Here is a 24,737-nt window from a genome sequence, read left to right as displayed (position 1 = left end):
CAGCTCCTTCACGGAGTCGGGGCGTCCTTTACCAGCCAGGACGGGAGGGGTTGGGGGCTGGCGCCACCCTGAAGGGCTGATTTCCAGAGAAGCCTCGGGCCCCAGTTCTGCCTTCCTGACCCCTGAGCCCGCTATGAGCAGCCGCCGGCTCTAGGCGCCCCCACCCCGAGCTGCCATCCCCATCCCTCCTGCTCACATCCTTTTCCTTCCTTTCTGTGCAGTTGGATCCACAGACCGTAGAAACCAAGAACTGGCACACGGATGTGATTGAGATGAACGGGGTGAGCCGGGAGAGACAGGAAACGTCCGCACAGTGGGTGGGCCCCGGGCTGCTGTCCTCGGGCCACTGTCTTGCCCCCTGTCCCCTCGGCCCAGTCCCTCTCCCCTCCCCTGTGCCCATGCCCTTCCCACTCCCCCCCGCCTCCCCGTATAGGTGTTTCAGGGAGCCCTGGGTGGTAGAGGCAGCCCTCGGCGGCCGTCCTGGGGGAGGGGACCCGTGTTTTGGAGGCTCTCCTCAGGCACTCAGACCCTGGGGGACCTGTGCCTGCCTCACCCCCAACCAGATCAAAGTGGAGTTCTCCATGAAGTTCACCAGCCGGGATATGAGCCTGAAGAGGACCCCGTCCAAAAAGCAGACTGGCGTCTTTGGTGTGAAGATCAGCGTGGTGACCAAGTAGGTGCCCCCCCCCCCCGGGCCAGAGGGGGGGGCAGCCCCCTGCCATCCAGCCCTCCCTGCCCGCCGGGCCCCTCGGCAGTCACCCCCCGCCAGCTCAGTAGTCAGGGGCGGCCAAGTCAGAGGCCAGAAGTGGCCCGCAGAGGTAGGGTTCCGGCTCACACATGCTTTAGAAGTAAACAAGCCAGCACTTAAACACCGGGAGATGGCCCATGAGCATCGGACCAGCGGCAGCTTCTTGTAGTCAATGCAAAGCTCTGAGGACGTAGGCCCACGTCGAGGCTCGGCCACAGCAGGTGGGAATCCGGGGGGGGGCTGCCCCCTTCCGCTCCCCACCGCCCCCTCCACTGCCCTTTTCTCCAGGACCTCGGCCACCTGCCTCAGGGGACCACGTGTAGGTCCCACATAAGCATTTGAAGCTGAGCTCTGTGTTCTCAGGAACATTCTTGTCTCAGAGTCTTTGGGCTTGTCTCCCAAACCTTCTCCTGCCTTTGTCCCCTCTGTCCTGCCGCCGGTGGCCGGCCATGGCGGGGAGGGGAGGCCCTCCGCCCCCCCCCTCACAGCCCCTCCCCCCCAGGCGGGAGCGCTCCAAGGTGCCCTATATCGTGCGGCAGTGTGTGGAGGAGGTGGAGAAGAGAGGCATCGAGGAGGTCGGCATCTACCGGATATCGGGGGTAGCCACGGACATCCAGGCGCTGAAGGCCGTCTTCGATGCCAGTGAGTGCGGGAGGCCCCACTGGGGTAGCGGTGGGGAGAGGGCGCCCCCCTCCTGGGAGCCCGGGAGCACCAGACGCCTTCTCCGGAGAGGCCCCAAGTCGCCGGTGGCAGAGGGGCCTTGTTCTGTGAATGGCGGTCCAGTGTGGCATGCGCTGGGCCATCTCTGAGTCTCTGATGCAAGGAATCTGCCTTGTTCTCTCGTGGAGCCCCCGCCCCTCCGATCCCTTACGCACCGGTCCAGATAAGGAACTGAAGCCCAGAGAGGCCGCGTCACTTGCTCAGGATTGCCCAGCTTGTAGGTTTTGCGCCTTCTCTCAACTCAGATCTTTCTTACTCCAGTGTTCCTGGCTTTCTCGCCAGCTCCCTGGTGCCTGGGGGGGCGGTGAGGACACTGAAGGGCTTCGAGCCTGGGCTGGCTCGGGCTCCCCTCCGCTGCCTCCAGAGCCCTGAGCGCCCTTTGGGAGGGGCATTGCTGTCTAGCTCTGTAAACCCCTCCGTGGTGGGGCCTGCCCTTTCTGGTGCTTCTCTCCCCCATCTGGCTGGGTCAGGCTGCGGTAGCCAGGAAGCCTGAACTGGCCGGGCAGGGCTGATTCCATGGGAGCCGAGGCGGGGCCCGGGTTCGGGAGCCTGGGGTGAGGGGCTGGGGACGGCGCCTCTGTGCAACCTGGAAGCCGAGGCTTGGTCAGAACAGGATTTTACGTGGAAAAAAAATGTGCAGGGCCTTCCAGAGAGAGGCTTAGCGACGGGGAGATTCCAGAGAGGGTGTCTGACGTGTGGTGTGAGTGTGGCTGCAGAACTCTGGACTGGCGCACAGGGCTCCCCTCCCCCACGGGGCTGAGTCACAGACCACCTGAGCCGCTGCCTCCATCCTGAGCCGAGAGGGAGTGGGAGGGGCCTTCCCCGGCTGTGTTGTGTGGGATGGAGCAGGGCCCACCCGCCTGGCTGAGGACTGCATGGAAGGGGGCGGGGCTCAGGCGGGCCCAGTCCTGATCGTGCACCGCCCCTGCAGATAACAAGGACATCCTGCTGATGCTGAGTGACATGGACATCAACGCCATTGCCGGCACCCTGAAGCTCTACTTCCGGGAGTTGCCCGAGCCCCTCCTCACAGACCGACTCTACCCAGCCTTCATGGAGGGCATCGGTGAGGCTCTGGGGGGACTGAGGGCTGGGCCGAGCCGGGCCTCCCTGACAGCGAAGAGCAGAAGACCCGTGGCTTCCCTTGCTTGTGGAGCTGCCCAGTGCTCTGGGGCGGTGTGGCTGAGTGGCCCAGACGGTGGGGTGTGACCCGCTGGGGCCTGAGCCAGAGGCTGGACCCTCTGTCACCTGCCTCGCTCCCCCCTTGGCCCTATGGCCCCTCTCTGTGCTTCTTCCTCGAATACTGACCTCCTTGCTTGGAAAGCTGAGCATCCAGGGAAATGTGCCCTGAGGTGGGTGGTCAGGGCCAGCATCCCAGAGCCAGACGAGCCCGGCAGGAGTGCACTGGAGGTGGCCAGCGCCCAGCCTTCCAGAGGAGCACCCTCCCACTCTCATGGATGCCCTGGGGAGGGGGGGGCCGAAGCTGAGGGCCTCCGCTGGAGAGGCGGGGTTCCAGCCGCCACCCCCCTGGCCTGGCCGCCTCCCTCCTGCCTCCCCTCTGCCTCCTCACACACACCCCCCGCCTCCTCCCCCCTGCCTCCCCCCCCCCCTGCCTCCCGGGGCAGATCAGGGCTTCAGCTACCACAGGGAGTGAGGAACCCCTTGGAAGGCTGTTCACTGCCTACTCTAGCATCAGAGGCAGTTGAAAGAGAGGAAACGTTCAAAGTGGTGTCCTCATTGCCCTAAACTTTGCCTCCTAGACCCTGGCAGGGCGGGGCATGGCGGGAGGGGCGGGAGGGTGCCCACTCTCTGCCATCCTGCCTCCTGACTGAGCTGCAGGCCACGGGTGGAGGCTTCTACAGGAACCAGCTGTTCATAGCCCACCCTTGGGAAGATACCAGGCCCTTCCTTCCCTGCAGGGTCTGCTCCCTTCACCCCTGCAGCCTGGGCTCTCCCTCAGTGCCCCACAGCCTCCTGACCATGGGGGCGCTGGCTCGGGCCTCCCTGCCTGGGAGCCGAGCCCCACCCTAGCCCCGCTCTCCCCACAGCCCTGTCAGACCCTGCTGCCAAGGAAAACTGCATGATGCACCTGCTCCGCACCCTGCCCGACCCCAACCTCATCACCTTCCTCTTCCTGCTGGAACACTTGAAAAGGTAAATGAGCTGGGGCCTGGCCGGGGGGAGGGGCCAGGGAGCCCAGCTCAGGCCCCTGCGGGGGAGGACACATCTGCCTGGTGTCCCAGCCCCTCGGCTCTTCCTCATGGGTGCTGGCCTCTGCTGGGTCATCCATCACAGGGTAAGAGTTTGCTTTTCAAACTCTTGCCTTCAAATTCTTCTGTTTTGAGAAATATCTGGGTCCTAATAGCAGCCTCACACATCGGCCATACGCTGCCTAGAAGGCAGTGCCAGAGCCACGGACTGTGGATGGATCTTGCAGTTCGTGGTCCTTCGGTCCACTTCACAGTTTTAAACGGAAGGGAACGGACAGCCTAGGGGACGCTGCAAGCCGTAGCGTGCGTGTCATTCGGTTCGGTTACACACACTTGCGTGTCCTGGGTTATAACGTAAAGTGTGTTTGCTGTGGGTCACAGTCCAAAGTTTGCAGCCCGCTGGTCTTGACCTGCACCTCATCTAACAGACAGGGAAACTGAGCCCCAGCCCAGCAGGGCTTTGCTTGGGGTTGGCAACGTCTCTGTCCTTGGAAGGCACATGTCCCAAGTTCTAAGCTAAGTCCCCTCCCGCCTTCTCCCCCACCCCTTCTGTTGTGGGGTCCGACTGAGAGCTGCTCAAGCTGCCACCTGCAGCAAAGCCCAGAACTGAAGCCGGCCCCCACGGTGTCCTCGCCACTCACTTTTGAGCCCAGCACTGGTCCGGGTGTAAGTGGGGAGGGAAAGCTTCCTGGTGTCCCTTCAATCCGCTTGCCACGTGGGACCAGGGAGCCCCCTGAGCTGGGACCACACAGTGGGTCCGGTCCTCCCTGAGCTCAGTTCCAGGCCTCAGGCCCATGCTGCGGGCTGTGGCTCAGCCAGGCCAGCTCGTGAAGGCCAGTGGAGACCTGGAAATGCCTGCGGCCGCGGTCCTATTTCACCCATCATGAGACATTTTCCCTCTGGTTTGGCTGGAACTGAGCCCCAACCAGTTCCCATAGTTTGGTGAGCACTGTGGGGAGGACAGGCAGAGGAGGCGTGGGAAGGGCAAGTTCATTAGGTTTTTCACCCTGGGAACCGGGCACAGTCTGTTCCCACATCTGGGCCCCAGGCTGGTGTGTGTGTGTGTGTGCGCGCGCGTGTGCGTGCGCGCGCACGTGCATGTGCATGCTGGTGTGCGTGCACGCGTGTGGGTGTGTGCTCGTGTGCGTGCTGGTATGCGTGTGCTGGTGTGCACGCGTGTGGGTGTGTTGGTGTGGGTGTGTGCGTGCACACGTGTGGGTGTGTGCTGGTGTGCATGCACGCACGTGGGTGTGTGTGCTCGTGTGCGTGTGTGCGCTGGTGTGCGTGCGTGTGTGTGGAGAGGGGCTGGCCAGCTGCACAGCTACCTCCTGGCATATAAGTGTCCGTTTCCAAAGCAGTAAGCATGCGCACCCGTATAGTTGGGAGTGGGGGGGTTGCTGCTCGGGGTGAGTGGTCTCAGCCCCAGAAACATTTCCTGGGCCTCACGAAGGCCCAGGGCCTCTGTGATGTGTTGGGTGGTACTGGGTGTGCCTGGACGCCAGCCATAGATGGCAGCCCCTGCTGTCACTCAGGGGAAATATCTACTGAACAAGAGAAGCAGAGAAAGATAGAAAGGGAGGGAACTCTGGGGTCCCCGTTGGGAAGACCCTTCTGGAAAGGCACGGGAGAACAGCCCCCGGGCTCCATCTGGGATCAGGGCTGTCTTGCCTCAGCACAGCCTCAGCAGAGCCCGGGGTCTAGTTCGCCACTGCTGCTAGAGCCGCGGCCCCCTCCTCTGGCCCCTGCCACGCACCCCCCCCGCGCCCCACAGCTGAACCCCCACCCCCCGAGGCCACTCGTGGCAGCTCGGTTGACCCTGGGGAGAGCACGGGCTCTGGAGGCAGATGGCATGGGGTCAGACCCCAGCTCTGCCACTGGTGAGCCGTGTGACCTCGGGCAAGTCACATCCCACCTCTGTACTTCAAGGTATTGGTCTGTACGGGGCTGTGATGAGCGGGGACAAGGAAGGTTCTTGAGTCAGGAACGTCATCCTCTTCGAGGGGAAGGAGTTGGAGCAGGTCCTTCTGGCTTTGGCAGTTCACCATCAAGGGGTGGCCCCAGGAGCTAGGAATCCAGCGTCCTGGGACAGAGCTGGAGACGGGGTCCATTGGCTTAGTACTCACCTTCTGGGATTTGTCCCAGCAGTTCTTGTAGCTCAGGCCAAGCGTCTGGAGCTCCGAGTGGCTGCTGAGAAATGTCTTTTTTTTTTCTCTCTCTCCCCCCGCCACCCCTTTCAGGGTTGCTGAGAAGGAACCCATCAACAAAATGTCCCTTCACAACCTGGCTACTGTGTTTGGCCCCACGTTACTGAGACCCTCGGAAGTGGAGAGCAAAGCACACCTCACGTCGGCTGCAGACATCTGGTCCCATGATGTCATGGCCCAGGTACCACCGGCACGGCCTGGGCTGCTCGGGCTGCACAGCGGGCTTCCCCGCGGGGGCGGAGAGAGAGCAGCTCCGAGTCCCACGGCCCGTCCCTGCTGAGCTGCTGGGTGGATGGTCTGTAGGATGTCACCGGGGAGGCAAGGCTCTGGACAGTCCCGCCTCCGAGACCAAAACAAAACAAAAAGAAGCGTGAGCCCGGACCGGGGGAGCCCCGGTGCTGACTGCAGTCCTGGGTGGGAGTGCCGCAGTCTCGGACGGCAAGCTCAGGGCCGAGGAGACCTCTGGGGGCCTTGTCCTCCCGTGTGGAAGCTCTAGGATTGCTTCCAGGATGAGGAAGCGTCTCTGGAGTCCCTACAAGATTTCAGGTCAGAGTCCGGGCTGGAGGCAGGGCTGCCCAGCCAAAGCCAACCTCTGGAGCAAGTCGGAAGCTTCCGACTGAGGTTGGGGAGGTGGCCGCAGGCTTCCCAGCCCTCTGCCCCGAGGTGCCCTCTACCGCTGCCAATGGGCACACCCCCCCGGACTGCTGGGGGGCGGGGGGGCCAGTGGCCTGAGATGGCCTGGGGGCAGGGATGGGGTGGCACAGAGGGGACCCCGGGCGACCGCTTCTTCTTGGCAGGTGGGAGGAGGGCCAGGAGGCCAAGGAGCCCAGCCTGAGTCTCCCCTGTCCCCCCCCCACAGGTCCAGGTCCTCCTCTACTACCTGCAGCACCCCCCCATTTCCTTCGCAGAACTGAAGCGGAACACACTGTACTTCTCCACCGACGTGTAGCCCAAGGCGGGAGCCGCTGGGGGCGGGGGGGGGAGGGGCGACCCGGGCCGGCCTCTCCAGCCAGGGGGCCCAACACGGACTTGAAAGACTCCCATCGAAAACTCCCAGACCCAGTGCTCCAGCCTCCAAGGGACACCGATTTCCCCGAACTGGAATCCGTGCATCTTCCATGCCGCCCTGTACAAAGCAGCCGCCCCCAGCCTCAGCGCCGCGCCCTGGGCCCTGCACTCTCTCCCTCTAGTTGTGTCTCATGCCCCGTGCCGTTGGGGAACGGTTTCCTGTCTGTTTGTCCTGCAGAAATGGTAGTGACCGGCCCAGTATGGGCATACGGACAGCCTGCTTTGTTCTTTCAGTTCCTCCGACACTTGCCTCCCCGCCCCCTGCCCCCGGTCCAGTCCAAGGGCTTTTATTTTGCGCTCTGTCACTGCGGCCAGCTTATCCTCTCTTGGCCCTGCTTCCAGATTGCAGTCTCCGGGCAGTGTCCCCTCGGTTTGCCTCCACCCTCCCCTTCCTCCCAGCCTGCCACATGCATGTGCAGCCTTGGTTTTCGCTCCATCACTCTGGGAGCCGAGGAGGCCCTGGGCGGCAGCAGCAGGGGCCCATCTGAGGCTGCGCCTGCTGCCCCCCCCCGGCCCCCCCGGTCCCCCCCACCCCATCCGCCACCTGCGGAAGCACACCTGCTTGGCCTTGCTGCCTGTGCAAATGTTGGACAGGGAGACAGCCTCACACTAATCCTCAGCTTAGCACAGAGCTACAGAGCCGATCTCTGGAATTTCCACCTGACAATCTCCATTTCTGGGGTTTATCTGTTCTATTTCCTGCCTCCTAGTGAGGCATCTTTGACTGTTTCTTCTGCTTTTCAGTTCCTTTTCCCCTGGTGTTCTATTTCCTTTGAGTGTCAAGACTCACAAGTGACCTGATATCAAGAGAGCCAGAGGGTCACGAATGGGGGAAGGCGGGGGAGTCGGGCCACCGAGCGAACAAGACAGGTGGAACATTCAGAGGAGTGCCGCAGAGCACTGGGGGCCCGAAGTTGTGGGAAAGCAGCTCTCGGCAGCAAGGCATTATAGTGGCTTTTCTAGGGGAGCCAGGTCTGTAGGAGGGCAACGAATATGGCTGAAGCAGGTGTCCGGAAACAGGCAGGCTCCGCCCAGGAGGCAGCCCTTTGAGGCACCACGCGTACCCTGCGGTGCCTTTGCCTTAGACTGTACAATCCTCCACAGCCACGCAACTGCCATGGGGCGACCCCCACGGCCACGTGTGCTCCGGGGCCTGGCCAAGACCGGCGCGGGCCCCAGTAACCAGCCACCATGGTGCTGCCTCCCCGCCCACAGCTTCCAGATGTGGCCTGTAGGGTGAACTCTAGGAAACCCCAGGTATTGGGGAGTCACGAGCACCTGCCTCTTTTGGGACTGGGTTTTGCTGGGGACATTCCTTGACGATACCCTGCTCCAGAGAAGAGGATCAGCAGGTTCTAGTCCCAACTCTGAGGCCCACCTCTCCATGCCAGAAAGGAATGAGGCATATCCTCCAAGCGCAGTTTTCTCCCATCTGAGCCGCTGGCCTGGGAGGGCAAACGCTTCCGGGTGGCGGGGGCTTGAGCACACAGCTTTCTGGCTCTCCTCGGTGGCAGAGAGCAGATTCTAGGCCCTCCGGGTTGGAGAGAACACCTCCTTCAGCTTGTGCTCCGGGCTAAGTTCTAAAGAAGAGTTTGCTGGCCCTAAAGCCATAGCACCGGCTCGGTGAGAGGCGGGGCGCTTTCCCAGGGTGTTTACACCCGTGGCCCAGTCTTGGGCAGAACGGTGCACGTTCGGTGCACACCAGAGGAAAGAAATGCCTAAGAGGAGGGAAACGATTCTGCCCACGTAGCTGTCTGCTAGCAGCTTAGCAAGGAGCCCTGCGGCCTGGGACAGGAGGTGGAGAAAGACCACCACTTGAGTCTAAAGAGCCCAGCCTGTGATCATCCCTGAAGTCTCTGCTCAGCACTCAGGAGTTGGTGTGTGGCATGGAAGGTTCTCGCTTCCAAAGCCATTGATGGTAGTGAACTGGAGGCCCAGCTAGAGCTAATTACAGCCCCAAATGGGTGTCTCCCACCTCCCCGAAACAAGAGGTTTGCTTCTCGGCATCAGGTAGCTACCACAGCCCCCAAGCTGACTTAGGAAGGCTGAAGGGGCTGAGGGAATGCAAAAGGCTCAGAATATTTATGAATTCCACCCCCAGGGTGGGGAGGGGCAGGTACCAGACATGGACTACGCTGCACCAAGGAAGGAGCCCATGGGTTGTCCCGAGAGTCAGGGACCATGCAGCCCAGAACCCCCGACCACTGTGCCCAGCAGGGCAGGCTATGCCGATGGGAGCCCAGCAGACAGGCCATGGGGGCACAGGGACACCTGTCCCTGCTGGCAACGGCTGTGGGCTGCCAGTTTTTGCCGATACAGGTAGGGTGGGAACCTTCATTAATATCTGACTTTAATAAGTTGGTAAGGATATATTTTTTTTTTTTGGTCTATGTTCTGTTTCAACTTATGTAGAGATTATTATAAATTGATGTAAACCACATGAGAGGAAAATGTTAATAAAAAAAAATGCAAAGCCCCAACATTTGCACACAACTCAGCCCTCTGGTGTGGACATTTGTATCCTCAGTAGTCCAAGGAAGACCACCAATCTAAGTAACTCTTCCAGCTGTCTCCAGATGTGAGTTTCCAGGAATCTATGCACCTAGTTAACTTCCCCTGAGCTTCCCTTCGGCCTGTGGGGACTGTGGCAGTTTGGGGGGACGGGGGAGGTGAGCCCGAGCCCCCTCCTTGTGCTTCACAGAGGCCTCCCAGTCAGTCACCAGCGAGATTCCTTTCATGAAGGACAAACACCCCACCGAAGACCTGGCCATCAGTATCCCCCCGAGACATGGCAGAAAGTTGTCGATCCAAGTGGAGGCTTCTTATTTTATGCAAACTTTTCTCTACATTTTCCTTGGAAGTGGGCGTCTTTGGGGCAGCCTTTTGGCCTAGTCTGATTGTTGGAGAGGCTGGATCCCCTAGGGGGCCTGGCCTCCCTTTAGGAGAGCCAGTGGGGTTAATATAGGTTCTGAGCCTAAGCCATTGGACACTGTGTTTATTCTGGAGATCAGGAACAGATGTCTCTGAAAATTGGTGTTTGGTTTATGAGCTCATACTGACTCCTTAGCCATCTAAAACAGGAAACTATTCATCTCCTTTCTTGATTGAATAGTCCATGTGGACGACGCTTGGCTTATTGAAATGATGGCTACTGACAGCCCGAGGGCTCATCTGCTCCAAGGCAGTCCGAAAGGCAGCATTTCCGGGCCTCGTTCAGCACACTGGACCCTCCCTGCTAGGCCGGCTGGTGGAAGACGCCAGGCATCCAGGCACTTTGACAGCTGCCAGCCAGGAGCGTCTGTTCCTGCCCTCCAGGTGCTTAGAGGTGACTTACTTAGGGACAGTATAGGAAACACTCCTGACTTTGTCCCCAGGCCTCTGAGGATACTCCAGCTAGCTGAGGAGCAGTGAAGCTTCATACCTGTGAGACTGGGCTGGATATTACTTAGACTCCACCACAGAAGGACATAAGCCCTGTGCGTCAGCTCACATTCATTGCCCAGGAAGCGGCAGGCGCGGCCAGAGGAAGGGGTTACCGGCTGAGTTTGACGTTCTCACTCACACACACAAACCTGGACATCTGGATGTCCCAGCCAAGCCTGAATTCTGGTTGGGGGGGGTGGAGCATAAGCTAGAAGACAGCAGAAAAAAGGGGAGAAAGCAAAACAAGGTAAAGGAGTCAGTGTACAGAACAGGAGACATTACCGCTGGCTGAAGGTGGCTGGAATTACACGGCCCCACCAAGCCCACCCTCCGGCCCCCACGTGGGAAAGCCTGAGCTCATTCCCTTCATGTCCTCACCAAAGGACCGGAGTGAAGAAGCACTCACGGCAGATCCCAACCATAAAAGCCTATTTTTTGCTCCGGGATACACAATTAGGCTGAGTTTCTTTTAAAGTCAGAAAAAGACCATTAGGTCAAATAAAAAAACACTAATGTGTCAAAACAAACAAACAGGGACGCCTGGGTGTCTCAGTTGTTAAGCGTGTGCCTTCGGCTCAGGTCATGATCTCAGGGTCCTGGGATCGAGCCCCGCATCGGGCTCCCTGCTCGGCGGGAAGCCTGCTTCTCCCTCTCCCACTCCCCCTGCTTGTGTTCCCTCTCTCGCTGTGTCTCTCTCTGTCAAATAAATAAATAAAATCTTAAAAAAAAACAAACCTGGTACCAGAGAACAAGGGTAGTGGAGAATGGCCCCTCAACACCGTCTGATCTTCACTAGCCGCTGCTCACGGACTCATCAGGAGGACCACAGCGGGACTCCACACAGCGTGTCCTTGAGCTGGGCCTGGTCCAGCGGTCAGAGCCTAAAACCAATGTGGCCCGGACCGCAGGCATTCCCATCAGCCAGCCCACAGGAGGGTTTTTAGAAGAGGCTAGGGCTAATGCATGGAATTTCAGTGTATCCTAGGATATGGCTGGGCTGGGCGTCTTGGAGGGCAGGCCCTGGCTAAAGTAACAATCTCAGAAGAACGCTCTTCTGCAAACCCTGAGAATAGAACATTCCCACACTTCTCAGGAACCTTCTCACTCCCCCTCTGGATGTCCAATCTCTGGGCCACCTGGCACCATTTTTGGGACTCATGGAATTTGAAGATAAAAATAAACCAAACTTTTATTTATTCATTTATTTTACGGTATGAAAAGCCTTTATTGTTCGTAATGGGAAGTGGAGGAGGAGCGGATGGGACCACGCTGTTGCTGTTCCCTCCCCCCGAAAAACCAACCAACCTTTTAAACTGTAACCTAACTTTTTTAACAAAGATGGCAGAACACTAAACAAAATGACACGATGGGTTGGCCAGTCTACATTTACTCTGCCCTGCCATGTGGGACGGACGACTCCGTGGGGTTCCAAAGTACACGAGCTTCCAGGTACGTGTCCAGTCACCTCTGGTCCCACCGCACGGAAGCACCAGAGGGCCAGCTGTGGTTGGGATGGAACCTTTAGGGAACTTCACTCCTACCAGTCAACACACTCCTGATCTGCCCGAGAGAGGCAGGCATGGCACATTCCCAACACAGCGTGGCGGGAACCCGGGAGCGGACGATGTCGCTCCTCCGAGGTGGAGGCAGGCGGCAGCCAGGTGGCTCCCTCATGACACCACCGGTAGGAGGGAAAACAAAGGTCTGCGGTCTCTGAAGCAAGGGCCCTGCAGTGGGACAGAACTGGCCTCCACAGAGCAGCTCTGATCCTGGGCTGGCAGTGTCCTTCCCTGGAGGCAGGAACTCTCACCGTAGGTAATAATCAATGGCAGCAGAGAAAGCAGCAAAACCTCCACACCCAATGACCCCGGCCTTTAAGCCAGCTGTAAAGCAAGGAGAAATGACATTACCTGTGGTGACAGACACCGAGTCAGGCCGCATTCAGAAGTCTTGCCTAGCCATGGCGGCGAAGAAACCGGTGTCAACATTCTGTCGTTCAACCGACCCATCGGATCTGTAAGACTTCCAGGAAGCTGCGTCCACAGTCGACTTCCAGTGTGCTTTATCTAGCTGTACATTCAACTTTTCTCATTCCAAAAAATTATGATTTCCAGTTTCATGAAATAGCCCCTCACAGGCAGGAAACTGGTTAAGAGAACCAGCCCTTGGAAGCAAGTGAAAGCATATGGCCTGTTACCCTGATTTGTTTATGAACTAAATTCCTGGGAAGGTGATCAAAGCAATCCTGGAGGGAGCTGAGCTTCTCAACGTCCCTGACAGAGCTGAGCGATGGGAAGACCAAAGGAAAAGTTACTCTATAAATTACAAATGGCTGTCTGAGGAGCAGAAGCAGCTTTTAATGATAGCAAATCATCCTGCCTCTCCGAGAAGGAGAAAACAGGCTTTTTGTTTTGGGTAAATCAGGCACGGAAGAGGGCAAGTGGCCCAGCAATGGCCCCCCAGAGGAGTCGGGTGACTGACCCCCCCCAAACCGCACTCCTGATGGGCACACTGACAGGAGAAGTGCAGAAAACTGTTTTCTTTGTGGTTTCTTGCTGATAACCCACATTTCCAGAATACCCGTGTGGCTTTCAATGGGTAGAAGTCTAAGAATCCTCAACTGCAGAAAGACATTACCATATAACTTACACACAATATTAAAACTGACAATTTGTACGGTATTAAGAAAAATGTCTGAACCACTTGAAATGCACGGACCTGAAAGTTCAGCAGCGCCTGCCCTTTGGATCAATGGGCTCTCCAGCGCTGAACGAGCCCTAGTCGTGCTTCTGTCCTACCCTACGGATCAATACACTTCAGGAGTTCCTTACTGGGACGAAGTTCTTCCCATCTTTTCAATGTGAGGGCAGTTCTTTTTTCTAAAATCTAGATCTGGGGCGCCTGGGTGGCTCAATCGTTAAGCGTCTGCCTTCAGCTCAGGTCATGATCCCGGGGTCCTGGGATCGAGCCCCGCATCGGGCTCCCTGCTCAGCAGGAAGCCTGCTTCTCCCTTCCCCTATTCTTGCGCTCTCACTCTCTCTCCCTCCCTCTCCAATAAATAAATAAAAACTTTAAAAAAACAGATAAATCTTTTAATAAAGGAAAGAAGGGGAACACCTGGGTGCCTCAGTCAGTTGAGGGTCTGCCTTCGGCTCGGGTCATGATCCCAGGGTCCTGGGATCGAGCCCCGCGTCGGGCTCCCTGCTCAGCGGGAAGCCTGCTTCTCCCTCTCCCACTCCCCCTGCTTGTGTTCCCTCTCTCGCTGTGTCTCTCTCTGTCAAATAAATAAAATCTTTTAAAAAAATAAAAAATAAATAAAATCTAGATCTTTTTGTGGTTCTATGCCATGGGTGATTTCGTCCCCTGGGGGAATTTGGCAATGTCTAGAGCCACTTCCAGTTGTCACAACTAAGGGCTGCTACTAGCTTCTAGTGGGGAGAGGCCAGGGATACTGCTAAACATCCTACAATGCACAGGACAGCCCCACTCTCCATCCAGCAAAGATTTATGTGGTTCAAAATGCCAACGGTGCCAAAGATGAAAAACCCTGGTCTAGATACTAGAAGTTTCCAAAAGTAAGTTAATGCAAAAGTAAACGTGATTTACTTGTCATAAGAGAAGAGTATCAAGTGTCCACATATGCCTTGGGCTGTCCCTGGAACACTCATGTTTGGGAATGTCAACTACAGCACGTTGTCCAAGGCCACAAAACAAACCAAGCAGGGGTTGTTTACTAACCTCTGAAACCAATGGCTCCCCCCGTGATGCAGCCACTAATGACACTGTTCCTGCCATCTGATCTCCCCCGGTGCTGTGGGTGGAGAAAAGCAGTTTAGAGCCAAAGAAACAAGCCAGACAAGATGTTTAAGGGAAAAAAACACAGGGTTTCTAGCTGGCTAATTTAGTCCCTCCCCAAAGGAAACCTAATCCTTTTCGCTTTCCAAAATATAGTTCCTAAAATTTGAATGTGTTCATGGATGCTTCCTGCAGGTGGTACCGGAGCGCTGAAACCAAGTGCGCCATTTGAGGAGTAATCAAAATCTCTTCTCTCGTTCCCCAAGAAGTCTCACGGTTAAAATCATTAACCAACTTCTAACAGACACATGAAAACAGGCTCAACATCTCTCATCACCAGGGAAATGCAAATCAAAACTAAATGAGATATCACCTCACACCCGTCAGAATGGCTAAAAACACAATAAACAACAGGTGTTTGGCAAGGACATGGAGAAAGGGGAACCCCCTTGCACTGCTGGTGGGAATGTGAACTAGTGCAATCACCCTGGAAAACAGTATGGAGGTTCCTCAGCAAGTTAAAAATAGAACTCTTGGGGTGCCTAGCTGGCTCAGTCATTGGAGCGTGTGTCTCTCTTGAGCTCAGGGTTATGAGTTCAAGCCCCACGTTTGGTGTAGAGATTACTTAAAAATAAAATCTTAAAAAAAAAAAAAAAAAGAACTCTACCATACAATTCAGCAATCACACTGCTAGGTATCTATCCAAAGAATACAAAAATACCAATTCAAAGGGATACATGCATCCTGATGTTTATAGCAGCATTATCTACAATAGCCAAATTATGAAAACAGCCCGTGTCCATCTATTGACGAACAGATGAAGATGTGATAAAGATATATACACACAATGGAATGTTACTCAGCCACAAAAAAGAATGAAATATTGCCACTTGAAACATCATGGATGGAGCTAGGGAGTATTATGCTAAGCAAAGTTAAGTCAGTCACAGAAAAACAAATACCATATTATTTCATTCATGTGGAATTTAAGAAATAAAACAAACAGGCAAAGGGAAAAAAGAGAGAGAGAGAAGGGAAAACCAAGAAACAGACCCTTAACTCTAGAGAACACACTGATGGTGACCAGAGGGGAGGTGGGTAGGGGGATGGGGGAAATAGGTGCTGGGGATTAAGGGGTGCACCTGTGATGAGAACCAAGTGTCGTAGGGAAGTGTGGAATCACTATATTGTACACCTGAAACTAATATAACACAGTATGCTAACTAGGTTTTTTAAAAATTTAATAAAATCATTAACCAACTTCTAGCCTACAAGGAGAACTAAAAACTAATGCAAGCCTAAATAAATGCAATAAATGCCCAAAAAGTTTACATTAGGAACTATTTTTATTTTTTAAGATTTTATTTATTTATTTGACAGCGAGAGAGACAGAGAGGGAACACAAGCAGGGGGAGTGGGAGAGGGAGAAGCAGGCTTCCCGCTGAGCAGGGAGCCCGATGTGGGGCTCGATCCCAGGACCCCGGGATCATGACCTGAGCAGAAGGCAGATGTTTAATGACTGAGCCACCCAGGCGCCCCTACATTAGGGACTACTTAATGAAAATTCAATCTACCAAGTATCAGACATTTCTGATCTGCTTTCTAATCAACATTTCTCTTTAGAAGTCATAAGATGGAGGGGGAGGGGGCTGGGTAGCTCAGTCAGTGAAGCGACTGCCTTGGGCTCAGGTCCTGATGCCGGGATCCTCGGATCAAGCCCCAGGTCAGGCTCTCTGCTCAGCAGGGAGCCTTCTTCTTCTTCCTCTCCCTCTGCCATTCCCCTGCTTGTTCTCTTTCTCTATGTCAAATAAATAAATAAAATCTTCACAAAAAAAGGAAGTCATAAGATGGTACAGGCAAGGCTTTTTCAGAAGGCAGAGACACTTACAGATTCCACCAAACACTCAGTGCAAGAAAACATGGCGCCCACAATGGCAAAATTTTTGGCGTAGGACATTCCTCTCTGTCCCATGTCTTTAAGAACTTCCTTTGCTGTCGGCGTACGGTAAGGATCCTTAGGGTCAAAGCCCACATTGGTATCAATGCCGGCAGTGAACACCCCAAATGCACCTCCCAAGACAAATCCTAAAAACAAACACAGAAATAAAGATTTCTTTGGCATGTTTTCTAATGAGGTCATCATACTCGAATACACATTTTGGATGGCCACCAGCAAAGAGGACACTCCCTACCTACCCCCGCCACTCCACCTTGCCACTCAGACCCTCCAGTTACCTGGTTTCCACATCCCACAAGCCAGACCTTGTTGACAGTCTCTCTGTCTTCCTTTGGATTTCATTTTTTCTTTTTTTTTTTTTTTTAAGATTTTATGTATTTATTTAAGAGAGAGACAAAGATAGCGATAGAGAGTGTGAGCAGGGGAGGAGAGGGAGACGCAGGCTCCCCACTGAGCAGGGAGCCCGATGCGGGCTCCATCCCAGGACCCTGGGGTCATGACCTCAGCAGAAGGCAGACACTTCACCGACTGAGCCACCCAGGTGCCTCGCCTCCTTTTATTTTCTAACATTCCTCAGGATTCAATCTTTAACCTTCTGCTCTCTGTCTATACTCATATATTCAGCCATCAATTTTGCAAATCACTCCCTTGACGATGGTGACGTTCATTAATTGTCATTTAGTGAGTACCATGTGCCAATTACTCTGACGCTTTATAGGCACAGCTTCTTTTATTCTTCATAATAGTCCTGTGAGGTTGATACTATTATCGTCTCCATTCTGTAGCTGAAGCAGCTGAGGCTCAGGGAGGTTAAGTAACTTCCCTAAGGTCACAAAGCTACCAAATGGCAAACCACACACTGCTGTCCCCAACTTCCTGAGCCTGCTGGACATTTCCATATAGATGTCCTCTCATCACCTCAAGGTCAATATATGTTTAATGAAATCGTGGACATCTCCCCTCCAGACTGTCTTACTTATGGCTCCTGCTTTCCAGTCACTCCAGCTCCAAACCTCAAGGGCATTTCACTGCGGCTTTGCTCCCCCCGCCCCCAACCCTATGTTCACAATTGTCCTAGTCTAGGACCTTTATCACTTCCACTCTGAAGCATTACAAGACTTATTCATCATTTCATCAAATATGTAAGTGATTTATTAGGGTCAGGCACAATGATGAACAAAGACCCAGGCCAGGCCTCACCGAGGTTCGGTTTAGCAAAATCCCTACACGGTCTCCCTATCCACAGACTTTTCTTTCCTTCACCACACTCCATGCCGGTTCATCACGTGCACCAATCACCGCCCTAATGCCTAACGGCAAAAGGCCCATATCCGCAACTCCACCCCCAACTTGAAAGGGCATTTCCCTTCCTTTGTCTACCCCGTTCTCTCAATCCTTCAAGATACAGCCGCAGTCTTACCTCTTGTAGCCTTCCCCAAACCAAAAAAAAAAAAAAAAAAAAACCTCTCTTTCCTTCCTACTCTACTTCACATCTGCACTCAATATATTTGTTTCTTGACTGTCTTTCATTCTCATTGAGATTTCAACTCATCTGCAAATTCGGCCAATCTCTTTACAGGAGGGACACCATACATTCATACATTTAAACCTTCAAAATGTTTTAAAAAGGTGGGGGAGGGGGCTCCAGACTTCTTTCCCCCTTGTTCACTGCCATCTGGTCACACTGGCCACACGGGCCCTTGTTTTTCAAACCTGAAGCCGGTTCCTGGCAGACCTTCGCACTTGCCGTTCCCCTATGTTCCACTTTGCTGCCAGGCTCCTTCCCAACACTGTTGCTTCTATGTTAGTTTCACGAGAACCAGGCTCTGGTCTCTTACCCCGCCCCTCCACTGCCGAGCACGTGATAGCTACTTGTAACAATTTGTTGAAAGAATGCTTATTTAAAAGCGAATCAACGAATGAATGAAGTCAACCATTTTATAACCAACCTCCAGGCCCCGACCCATATAGTGCCGATTCTCTGATCCAATTTCCAGAGGCGAAAACTAACCTCAGGGCCTAGAGAAGGGTTACTCGGGTTCACGGATCGAGGCAGGGGTGAGGTCAAGATCGAGGTCCACAGGCTCCTCGCCTCCCAGGCGCGTGGTCTTCTTGGCAGAGGACCCCGCTGCCGTCCAAGCCCTCAGCCTCCCAACGGCCCCCCTAGTCGCGCCTCACCTCCCACGCAGGCCAGCGCTGCCTTGAAGGCACAGCTTTCCATCGCCTTCTCGATCATCTTCTGTTCCTCACTCTTGGTCGGGCTCGGGATCCCGCCCAGGCTGCCGGGCTCCAGGAGCCGGGGCCGACGCTTGTCGCCCACCAGGTATTGCAGGAGAAGGCTGTACTGCAGCGGGGCTTCGGCGGAACCCGCCGCCTCAGGCGCGGAGGCCCCCGCACTGGGGGCAGTCGCCGCCATGACTGTAGTTGCCCGAGAAACCCTGGCGTTCTTCTTCCCGCAGCAGATTCCGCAAGCTTCACGTCAGGGCCCTGCGCGCCTAGCCACCGTCACGGCAACGGCAGATTCGCCACAACGAACAAGTCCAGTAAACTGGGACAGCAAAGTCCGTTCGTGCATCCAGCGAAAGAGAGATGGTCTCCCAAAAGCCTCTTGTGAATACTGAATCAGGCTCGTGCAGCATCAAGATTTAGAGTCACCAGGAAGCGCCCTCTTCCTCGGGGCTGCAGCGCGGTGCGTAGAGGGATTTGTAGGCCAGGCATTTCCCAGGAGGCTTTGCGCGGGCACTCGCCTCCGCCGCTTCCTCCGGAGCTCCCGACAGCCGGTGGAGGGGGAGCGGCAGCGCGCCCGCGAGGCTGCAGCGCTCCGGGGCCACGGCAGGGGGCGCACGCGCCTCGCCACTGCCCTTCCAGCCTAAGCATTTCTTACGGAGGTCAATGGTGGAAGTGCTTTGTAAATAAACGTGAAAGCGTGGTATAAATGTATGCAGTATATGTTCTGTTTGACAGTTAAACCTTTGCGGAGAGAGAAGGGACCCAACAAATGAGTGAACAAATGAGCGAAGCTAGCCAAGTGTAAGAAAAATCAGGGACGGTGGTAGGAGGTGGAGACGACTGGCCAGATGGAGAGCGCAAGGCTGGGCCTGCTACTCCAGCCAGTTGTTGCTGTCAGTGGAATTGGTGATGGGGGACTAGCATTGCCCTGGAAAGTCACGTTTGTAGTATGTGAAATTAAAGTGTTCACCGGCTTGCAGACTCAGAACCTACAAGTACATTGTAAGATAGTAGAGTACTGTGTATGAACCCAAACTTTTGCAGTTTTTACGGTACTAAAATAGATCCCAAGCTATTGCCTTGCTCCAGACTAGCAATGTATTTGGGTGTTTCAGCTAAGAGAAACATAAATGGAAACAGGTGGTGAGCTAGCCAGTCAACGTAGGCAGAGATACTTCACTGGTACCCAGAGTTCTCTGTGCCCGCGAGCATGGCGGATGCTTCACCCTGCTTCGGTTGGCACCAAGCCACTGACACTGAGCTGGTCCGAAGGTCCCCCCGAGGCTTCCCAGTTGCTGAATCTAATTCAGACCTCATTTTACTAGACTTCTCCACTGCATTTGACACTGTTGACTCCTTCCTCCTTGCCTGAAGTTTCTTCATAGTTTTGGTGGAGCGTCTCTCTCCTACTTTTGCTACAGCCTCTCCAGTTGCCCCGTCTCCTTTGCAGGCACCTCTGCCTGGCCTTCTCTTGTTGGTCCTCTCAGGGCTTCATCTTTTACTCTCTTCTCACGCAGCTCGTTCTACCTGAGCAGCTCATCCTCGTGGCTTCTACTCCACCTCTAATGCAGTAGTGATCTGAAATCTTTATCTCCAGCTTAGGCCTTTCTCATAAACACAAGAACCAGACATTTCCCATAAGCACCTCTAACTCAACATGCCCTCCCAACCACCCTTTCCTTCCGGACGAATGAGGGACCCAGGGCTCTGATTTATGCCGAGGTCTTAAGAACCCCAGTTGTATCTGAGAGAAATTGGGACGCGCCCTCCTCCCAGACAAGTCCCAGGTAAGGTGGCCTTGGAAAGCAAGGAATGGTCTAAGTAATTAACCCTACTTAGAGAGCAATCATCAATCCCCAAATGAAGGTTCTGCTTTAGAGTTCAGGTGAGATCCAGGTCAGCACGTGAAGAAATTCCACGTGACCCAGGTACATGAAGGAAGGAGCCTTTTATGGAACATCCTTGGATCCTTGGCCTGGATCACAGATAAAGAACAGTTACAGACACTGCTCTGGTATCTCTCTCCACCTACCCATCTCCTTCCATAGGTGGAATGGGTTTCACCTGATGGAAAACTTGAACCTCTTCAAGCATATTCTGAAAGTAGGAAGTGGTTTCCCATGTCCATTTCCCTGGGCTGAACCTCTGCCGGTAGTCTAGGGACTCTCTCTGGCCCTGGAGTCCAGCAGTCTCACGTTACAGTTTGTTTCCCCACCCCAGGTTGTCTGTGCTGGCCACAAGGCTATGGGGGAGCATCTCAGTGGGTCCGGGAGAACAGGGGACAGTTAAAGATGAATTTGATGCACGGGGTGGGTTATAGGAAGAAGTCAGAACACTCTGAGGGAAAGATTTGTCATTTCAAGGATGCCAGATAGTAGGTACTGGACGGGAGGGGCGTCTGACCGTATCTCATCCCAGGTGCCCAGGAGCCCCCAGCTGGCCTATAGATTGCTCAGCATGTCACTGGAGCCCAGGAGTAAAAGAAACAACACCAGTGGGATAGAATCAGGAGGTCCAAGTGGAGAAGTGCATTGTGTCCTATGTGGGTTTGAAGTGTATGTGAACTTGGCAACAGGGAGTAAGTAGTCTGAATAGCCCTGTCGCCAGCAGGAGGTATGGCCACATAGATATTCTGAGTAACCAAGTGATCCACTGTGGATAGTGGTGCTGGACAAGTGACTTTGTATTTAAGGGGCCTTTGGGGCGCCTGGGGGGAACAATCAGTTAAGTACCCAACTCTTGGTTTCGGCTTGGGTCATGATCTCAGGGTCGTGAGGCTGAGCCCCCAAGTCTGGCTCCACGCTCAGCACAGAGTCTGCTTGAGATCCTCTCTCCCTCGCCTTCTGTCCCTACCCGCCCTGCATGCATACTCTCCTTCTCTCTCCCTGTAACATAAATAAATCTTTAAAAATCTTAAATCTTAAAAAAAATAAAGGGCCATGGTCCATGTCCTCCAAAACCAGAGGATTTCTGGGAGCTGAGGATGGAAATATGGCGTCTGAGAAGGAGAAGATACTAAGAAGTGGCTGGAGCTGGGCTGGAGCAGGAGCTGAGGCAGCCTGAGAAGGTGACAGTATCCACCAGCATCACCAGGATAGCTTTGTCTTCATGTGAGAAGAGTAGGTCAGAAGGGAAATCCAAGGATGTTCAGGAATCAGGAGTACAATCCTTGCACTGCCGGTCACATCTGGTTGCATGAGGCAAGGTGTTCGTTTTAGCATAGGGCCACCTGAAGCCCTGCACACCTGTTTGGCTAGAGTTGCTGGTTAGGGAGGAATGGTGGGTCAGGCATCACACCTGGGCAGAGGCTGACCCTACCTGGGTAGACAGCCATACCACTTGCATCGCCCCAAAGGTGCCTCCTGGACAGCCCTAGCTCATTCCAAGATGCCTATCCAGCATCTCTTAGGGCAACAACAAGAGAGGCAAGTAACAACCAATTTCTCTGGGCTGAGGATCTAAGGTTAAAGTTGCCCACTTTTGTTGGTCCTCTAGATTTCTGTTCAGAAGCTTTGGCTGGTAAACTTGGAAGTGTCTGGCGTTGGGAGTGCACCCCTCTGATCATTGTAAACCCTGGGATGCAAGGTAACTGCTCAAAATTTGAGAGGCACCACGGGTATGCCCACAGCCCATTGGAACAAACGTGTAATTGCAAAGCCAAGAGTCTCAGTCATTTGCCGTATGCAGTCCTTCCTTCATCTTTGAAGGGATGGGCTTGGAAAATTGTCACCAGTGTCCCACAAGCAATTGTTCCACATGGCTTGGCCTTTTCTTTCTAAAGGGAATATCCATTCAGATTAAAAGAAAGCAAGGGATCAAAAAAGCACGTGTTTTTGCAAATTTCATACATTTTTCTCCAAATCCTAAGGTATTTTGCTAGCTTGTTCCTTGATATTTAATGTATATAATAATACCTTGCGGTGTCTCAAATAAAGTTGTGATTGAAAATCATTTATACTGGAAATGGTTTCTATCTAATCATTTGGATTTTCAAAAGGAAGTTAAGTCACCCCACTTCTGGGAAGCAATGGTTAAGTCGTGTCCCATGAAGAACCTTCCTCTGTCCACCCCTCTAAGACAGGCAGGATAAGTTGTCTATTGTTTGAACTTTTGAAGCAAAAAGAACAAAATAAACCTTTCTAGAGGAGGGCTGAAGAAGCAGTGTATCTAATTTGATTGTTAATAAAGAGTCACTGCTTTATTACTGAGGGCAGAAAATTGAGACGTCTGAAAAATTTCCTTTTCTGATCCTTATCTCTTGCGGTTCTAAAACTTCAAGATAACAAGCAAAAAGGACGCCTGGGTGGCTCAGTCGTTAAGCGTCTGCCTTCGGCTCAGGTCATGATCTCAGGGTCCTGGGATCTGAGCCCCACATCGGGCTCCCTGCTCCACAGGAAGCCACTTCTCCCTCTCCCACTCCCCCTGCTTGTGTTCCCTCTCTCGCTGTCTCTCTCTGTGTGTCAAATAAATAAATAAAATCTTTAAAAAAAAAAAGATAAGTAGCAAAAATGAGCCAACTAATTAACTTCTGGACTAGCAAATAGGAAGGAGCCTCCTCTGATCTCAGACCAGAATTGTCTAAGCCACAGAGTAAATATTACCTTCGTTGTAAGCAACAGAAACCAACCCTGGTCAGCTCCCACACAGAGAGGGATTTATTAGAAGTATAACGAGGTAGGGGCACCTGGCTGGCTCAGTCAGTAGAGCATGTGACTCTTGATCTTGGGATTGTGAGTTCGAGCCCCACATTGAGGGTAGAGATTACATAAAAAAAAAAATTTTAAGGACAAATTATTTGTTTTAAAAAAATAAAATAAGGAGCGCCTGGGTGGTTCAGTCAGTTAAAATCTGCCTTCGGTTCAGGTCATGATCCCGGGGTCCTGGGATCGAGTCTCACGTCAGGCTCCCTGCTCACTGGGGAGTCTGCTTGTCCCTTTCCCTCTGCCTCTGCCTGCTTCTCCCCCTGCTTGTGCTTTCTCCCTGTCAAATAAATAATAAAATCTAAGAAAGGAAGGAAGGAAGGAAGGAAGGAAGGAAGGAAGGAAGGAAGGAAAAAAAAAGAAAAGAGAAAGAAAGAAAGAAAGAAAAAAGAAAGAAAGAAAGAAAGAAAGAAAGAAAGAAAGAAAGAAAGAAAGAAAGAAAGAAAGAAAGAAAGAAAGAAAAAAAGAAAGAAAGAAGAAAGAAAAAGAGAAAGGCTATGGAATGGTGTGCTTCTGGCATTTTTTCTCAGCTCTGCGGTCAGTGACATCGTGTTGGTAGCCTGAAGTCGGCCACGATGGAGCATTCACCTCTTGGAAATGAGTACATGCTGTAAGTCAGAGCTTTTGTGTTGTTATTGCTGTTCAGTATCTACCAGCATAGCACTCACTACAAGCAAGCTTTGTAAAGTGAGAACATCTTCCCCTCTCTGAGGAAACCAGTAACTGGGGATAAGAGGGCAGAGAAGTAAGACATGAACTGCTCAAGTATGTAGGAAAGTCCCAGGAAATGGTGAATGTTGCTGACTCATAATTAGAAAGAGAAGGGTTCTGGGGCGCCCGGCTGGCTCAGTCCGTAGAGCATGTGACTCTTGATCTCAGGGTCGTGAGTTTGAGCCCCATGTTGGGCATAGAGATTACTAATAATTATAAAAAAGAGAAAGGGGGGGTTCTCACTTCCATGAATGTAACACCATGTTTGGTATCATTTTGGATTCCTTGTGTGGACAAAATGTGGCCCAGGAGCTCTTCTGGGTTTTTTGTTTTGTTTTGTTTTGTTTTTTAAAGATTTTATTTATTTGAGAGCAAGAGAGAGAGATAATAAGTAAGAGCACGAGCAGGGGGATGGACAGAAGGAGAAGCAGGCTCCCCACTGAGCAGGGAGCCCGGACACAGGGCTCGATCCCAGGACCCTGGGATCATGACCTGAGCCAAGGGCAGACGCTTAACGACTGCGCCACCCAGGCACCCCTCTTCTGGGGCTTTCAAGTGCACTTCTGGCTGTTGGCCTGGAGGCAGTGCTGTACCCGGCACGTGGCTACATGTACCAGGGACTCTCAGAGGATGCTGGTCAAAAAGATGAAACGCGCCTCTAAGTCAGCAGTGGCCATTCAGTTGAGAAGGTTGCACAAGATGATTTTCCTCCAGGGCTTAGGGGGCTGGGGCACTGCTGCACAGTCCCATGTCCTGATGCTACATCCACGGCTGAGTGAGAAAGCCTGGAGGTCCTCTGGGTTGAGGATGAGCTTTTCTCAGAGGGGTACAGCACGTGCCCAACTTTGCTGGGGCCACAGCCCAGGCAGGGCAAGTGGAGTTCTATATTTTTTGTTAGAACTTCTTCACAGCTCATCACCTGTCACTCAGGAGTACTATCGTCTGCAAGGGACACCAGCAGGTAGGCTTCTG

General features: G+C 53.6%; 2 protein-coding genes across 5 annotated transcripts in view; one reads left to right on the top strand and one right to left on the bottom strand.

Moving 5' to 3' along the window:
- ABR (ABR activator of RhoGEF and GTPase) overlaps positions 1 to 6,971 on the top strand; it is a 172,003-nt gene extending 165,032 nt beyond the window's left edge. For all 4 annotated transcript variants that reach the window (XM_025851259.2, XM_025851261.2, XM_025851262.2 and 1 more), the window contains 7 exons: positions 222 to 281; positions 564 to 673; positions 1,251 to 1,390; positions 2,400 to 2,534; positions 3,517 to 3,622; positions 5,916 to 6,063; positions 6,742 to 6,971. In XM_025851259.2, coding sequence (XP_025707044.1) covers positions 222 to 281; positions 564 to 673; positions 1,251 to 1,390; positions 2,400 to 2,534; positions 3,517 to 3,622; positions 5,916 to 6,063; positions 6,742 to 6,831 — 789 coding nt within the window. In that variant the 3' untranslated portion in view covers positions 6,832 to 6,971. The remainder of the gene's footprint in view (positions 1 to 221; positions 282 to 563; positions 674 to 1,250; positions 1,391 to 2,399; positions 2,535 to 3,516; positions 3,623 to 5,915; positions 6,064 to 6,741) is intronic.
- A 4,565-nt stretch (positions 6,972 to 11,536) lies between these two features.
- TIMM22 (translocase of inner mitochondrial membrane 22) lies at positions 11,537 to 18,804 on the bottom strand. Its single transcript, XM_025851263.2, has 4 exons — positions 18,304 to 18,804; positions 16,057 to 16,253; positions 14,112 to 14,184; positions 11,537 to 12,256 (listed from the first exon to the last, which is right to left on the bottom strand). The coding sequence occupies exons 1-4, from the start codon at positions 18,539 to 18,541 to the stop codon at positions 12,180 to 12,182; spliced, it is 585 nt and encodes a 194-aa protein (XP_025707048.1). The 5' UTR covers positions 18,542 to 18,804; the 3' UTR covers positions 11,537 to 12,179.
- Positions 18,805 to 24,737: the final 5,933 nt, after the last annotated feature.

This window comes from Callorhinus ursinus, unplaced genomic scaffold (genome assembly GCF_003265705.2).
Source record: "Callorhinus ursinus isolate GAN/ISIS: 27379988/994484 unplaced genomic scaffold, GSC_fseal_2.0 scaffold34, whole genome shotgun sequence".
Lineage (NCBI taxonomy): Eukaryota > Metazoa > Chordata > Mammalia > Carnivora > Otariidae > Callorhinus > Callorhinus ursinus.
Note: the sequence above shows the minus strand (reverse complement) of the source record. Positions and strands in the feature narration are given on the sequence as shown.

Coding starts and splice junctions, on each gene's coding strand:
- TIMM22 (XM_025851263.2), bottom strand. CDS start 18,541: ATGGCGGCGACTGCCCCCAGTGCGGGGGCCTCCGCGCCTGAGGCGGCG. Junction 14,185..16,056: donor CTGAGTGTTTGGTGGAATCT/GTAAGTGTCTCT, acceptor CTCCACCCACAG/CACCGGGGGAGATCAGATGG. Junction 12,257..14,111: donor GGGAGCCATTGGTTTCAGAG/GTTAGTAAACAA, acceptor CTTGCTTTACAG/CTGGCTTAAAGGCCGGGGTC.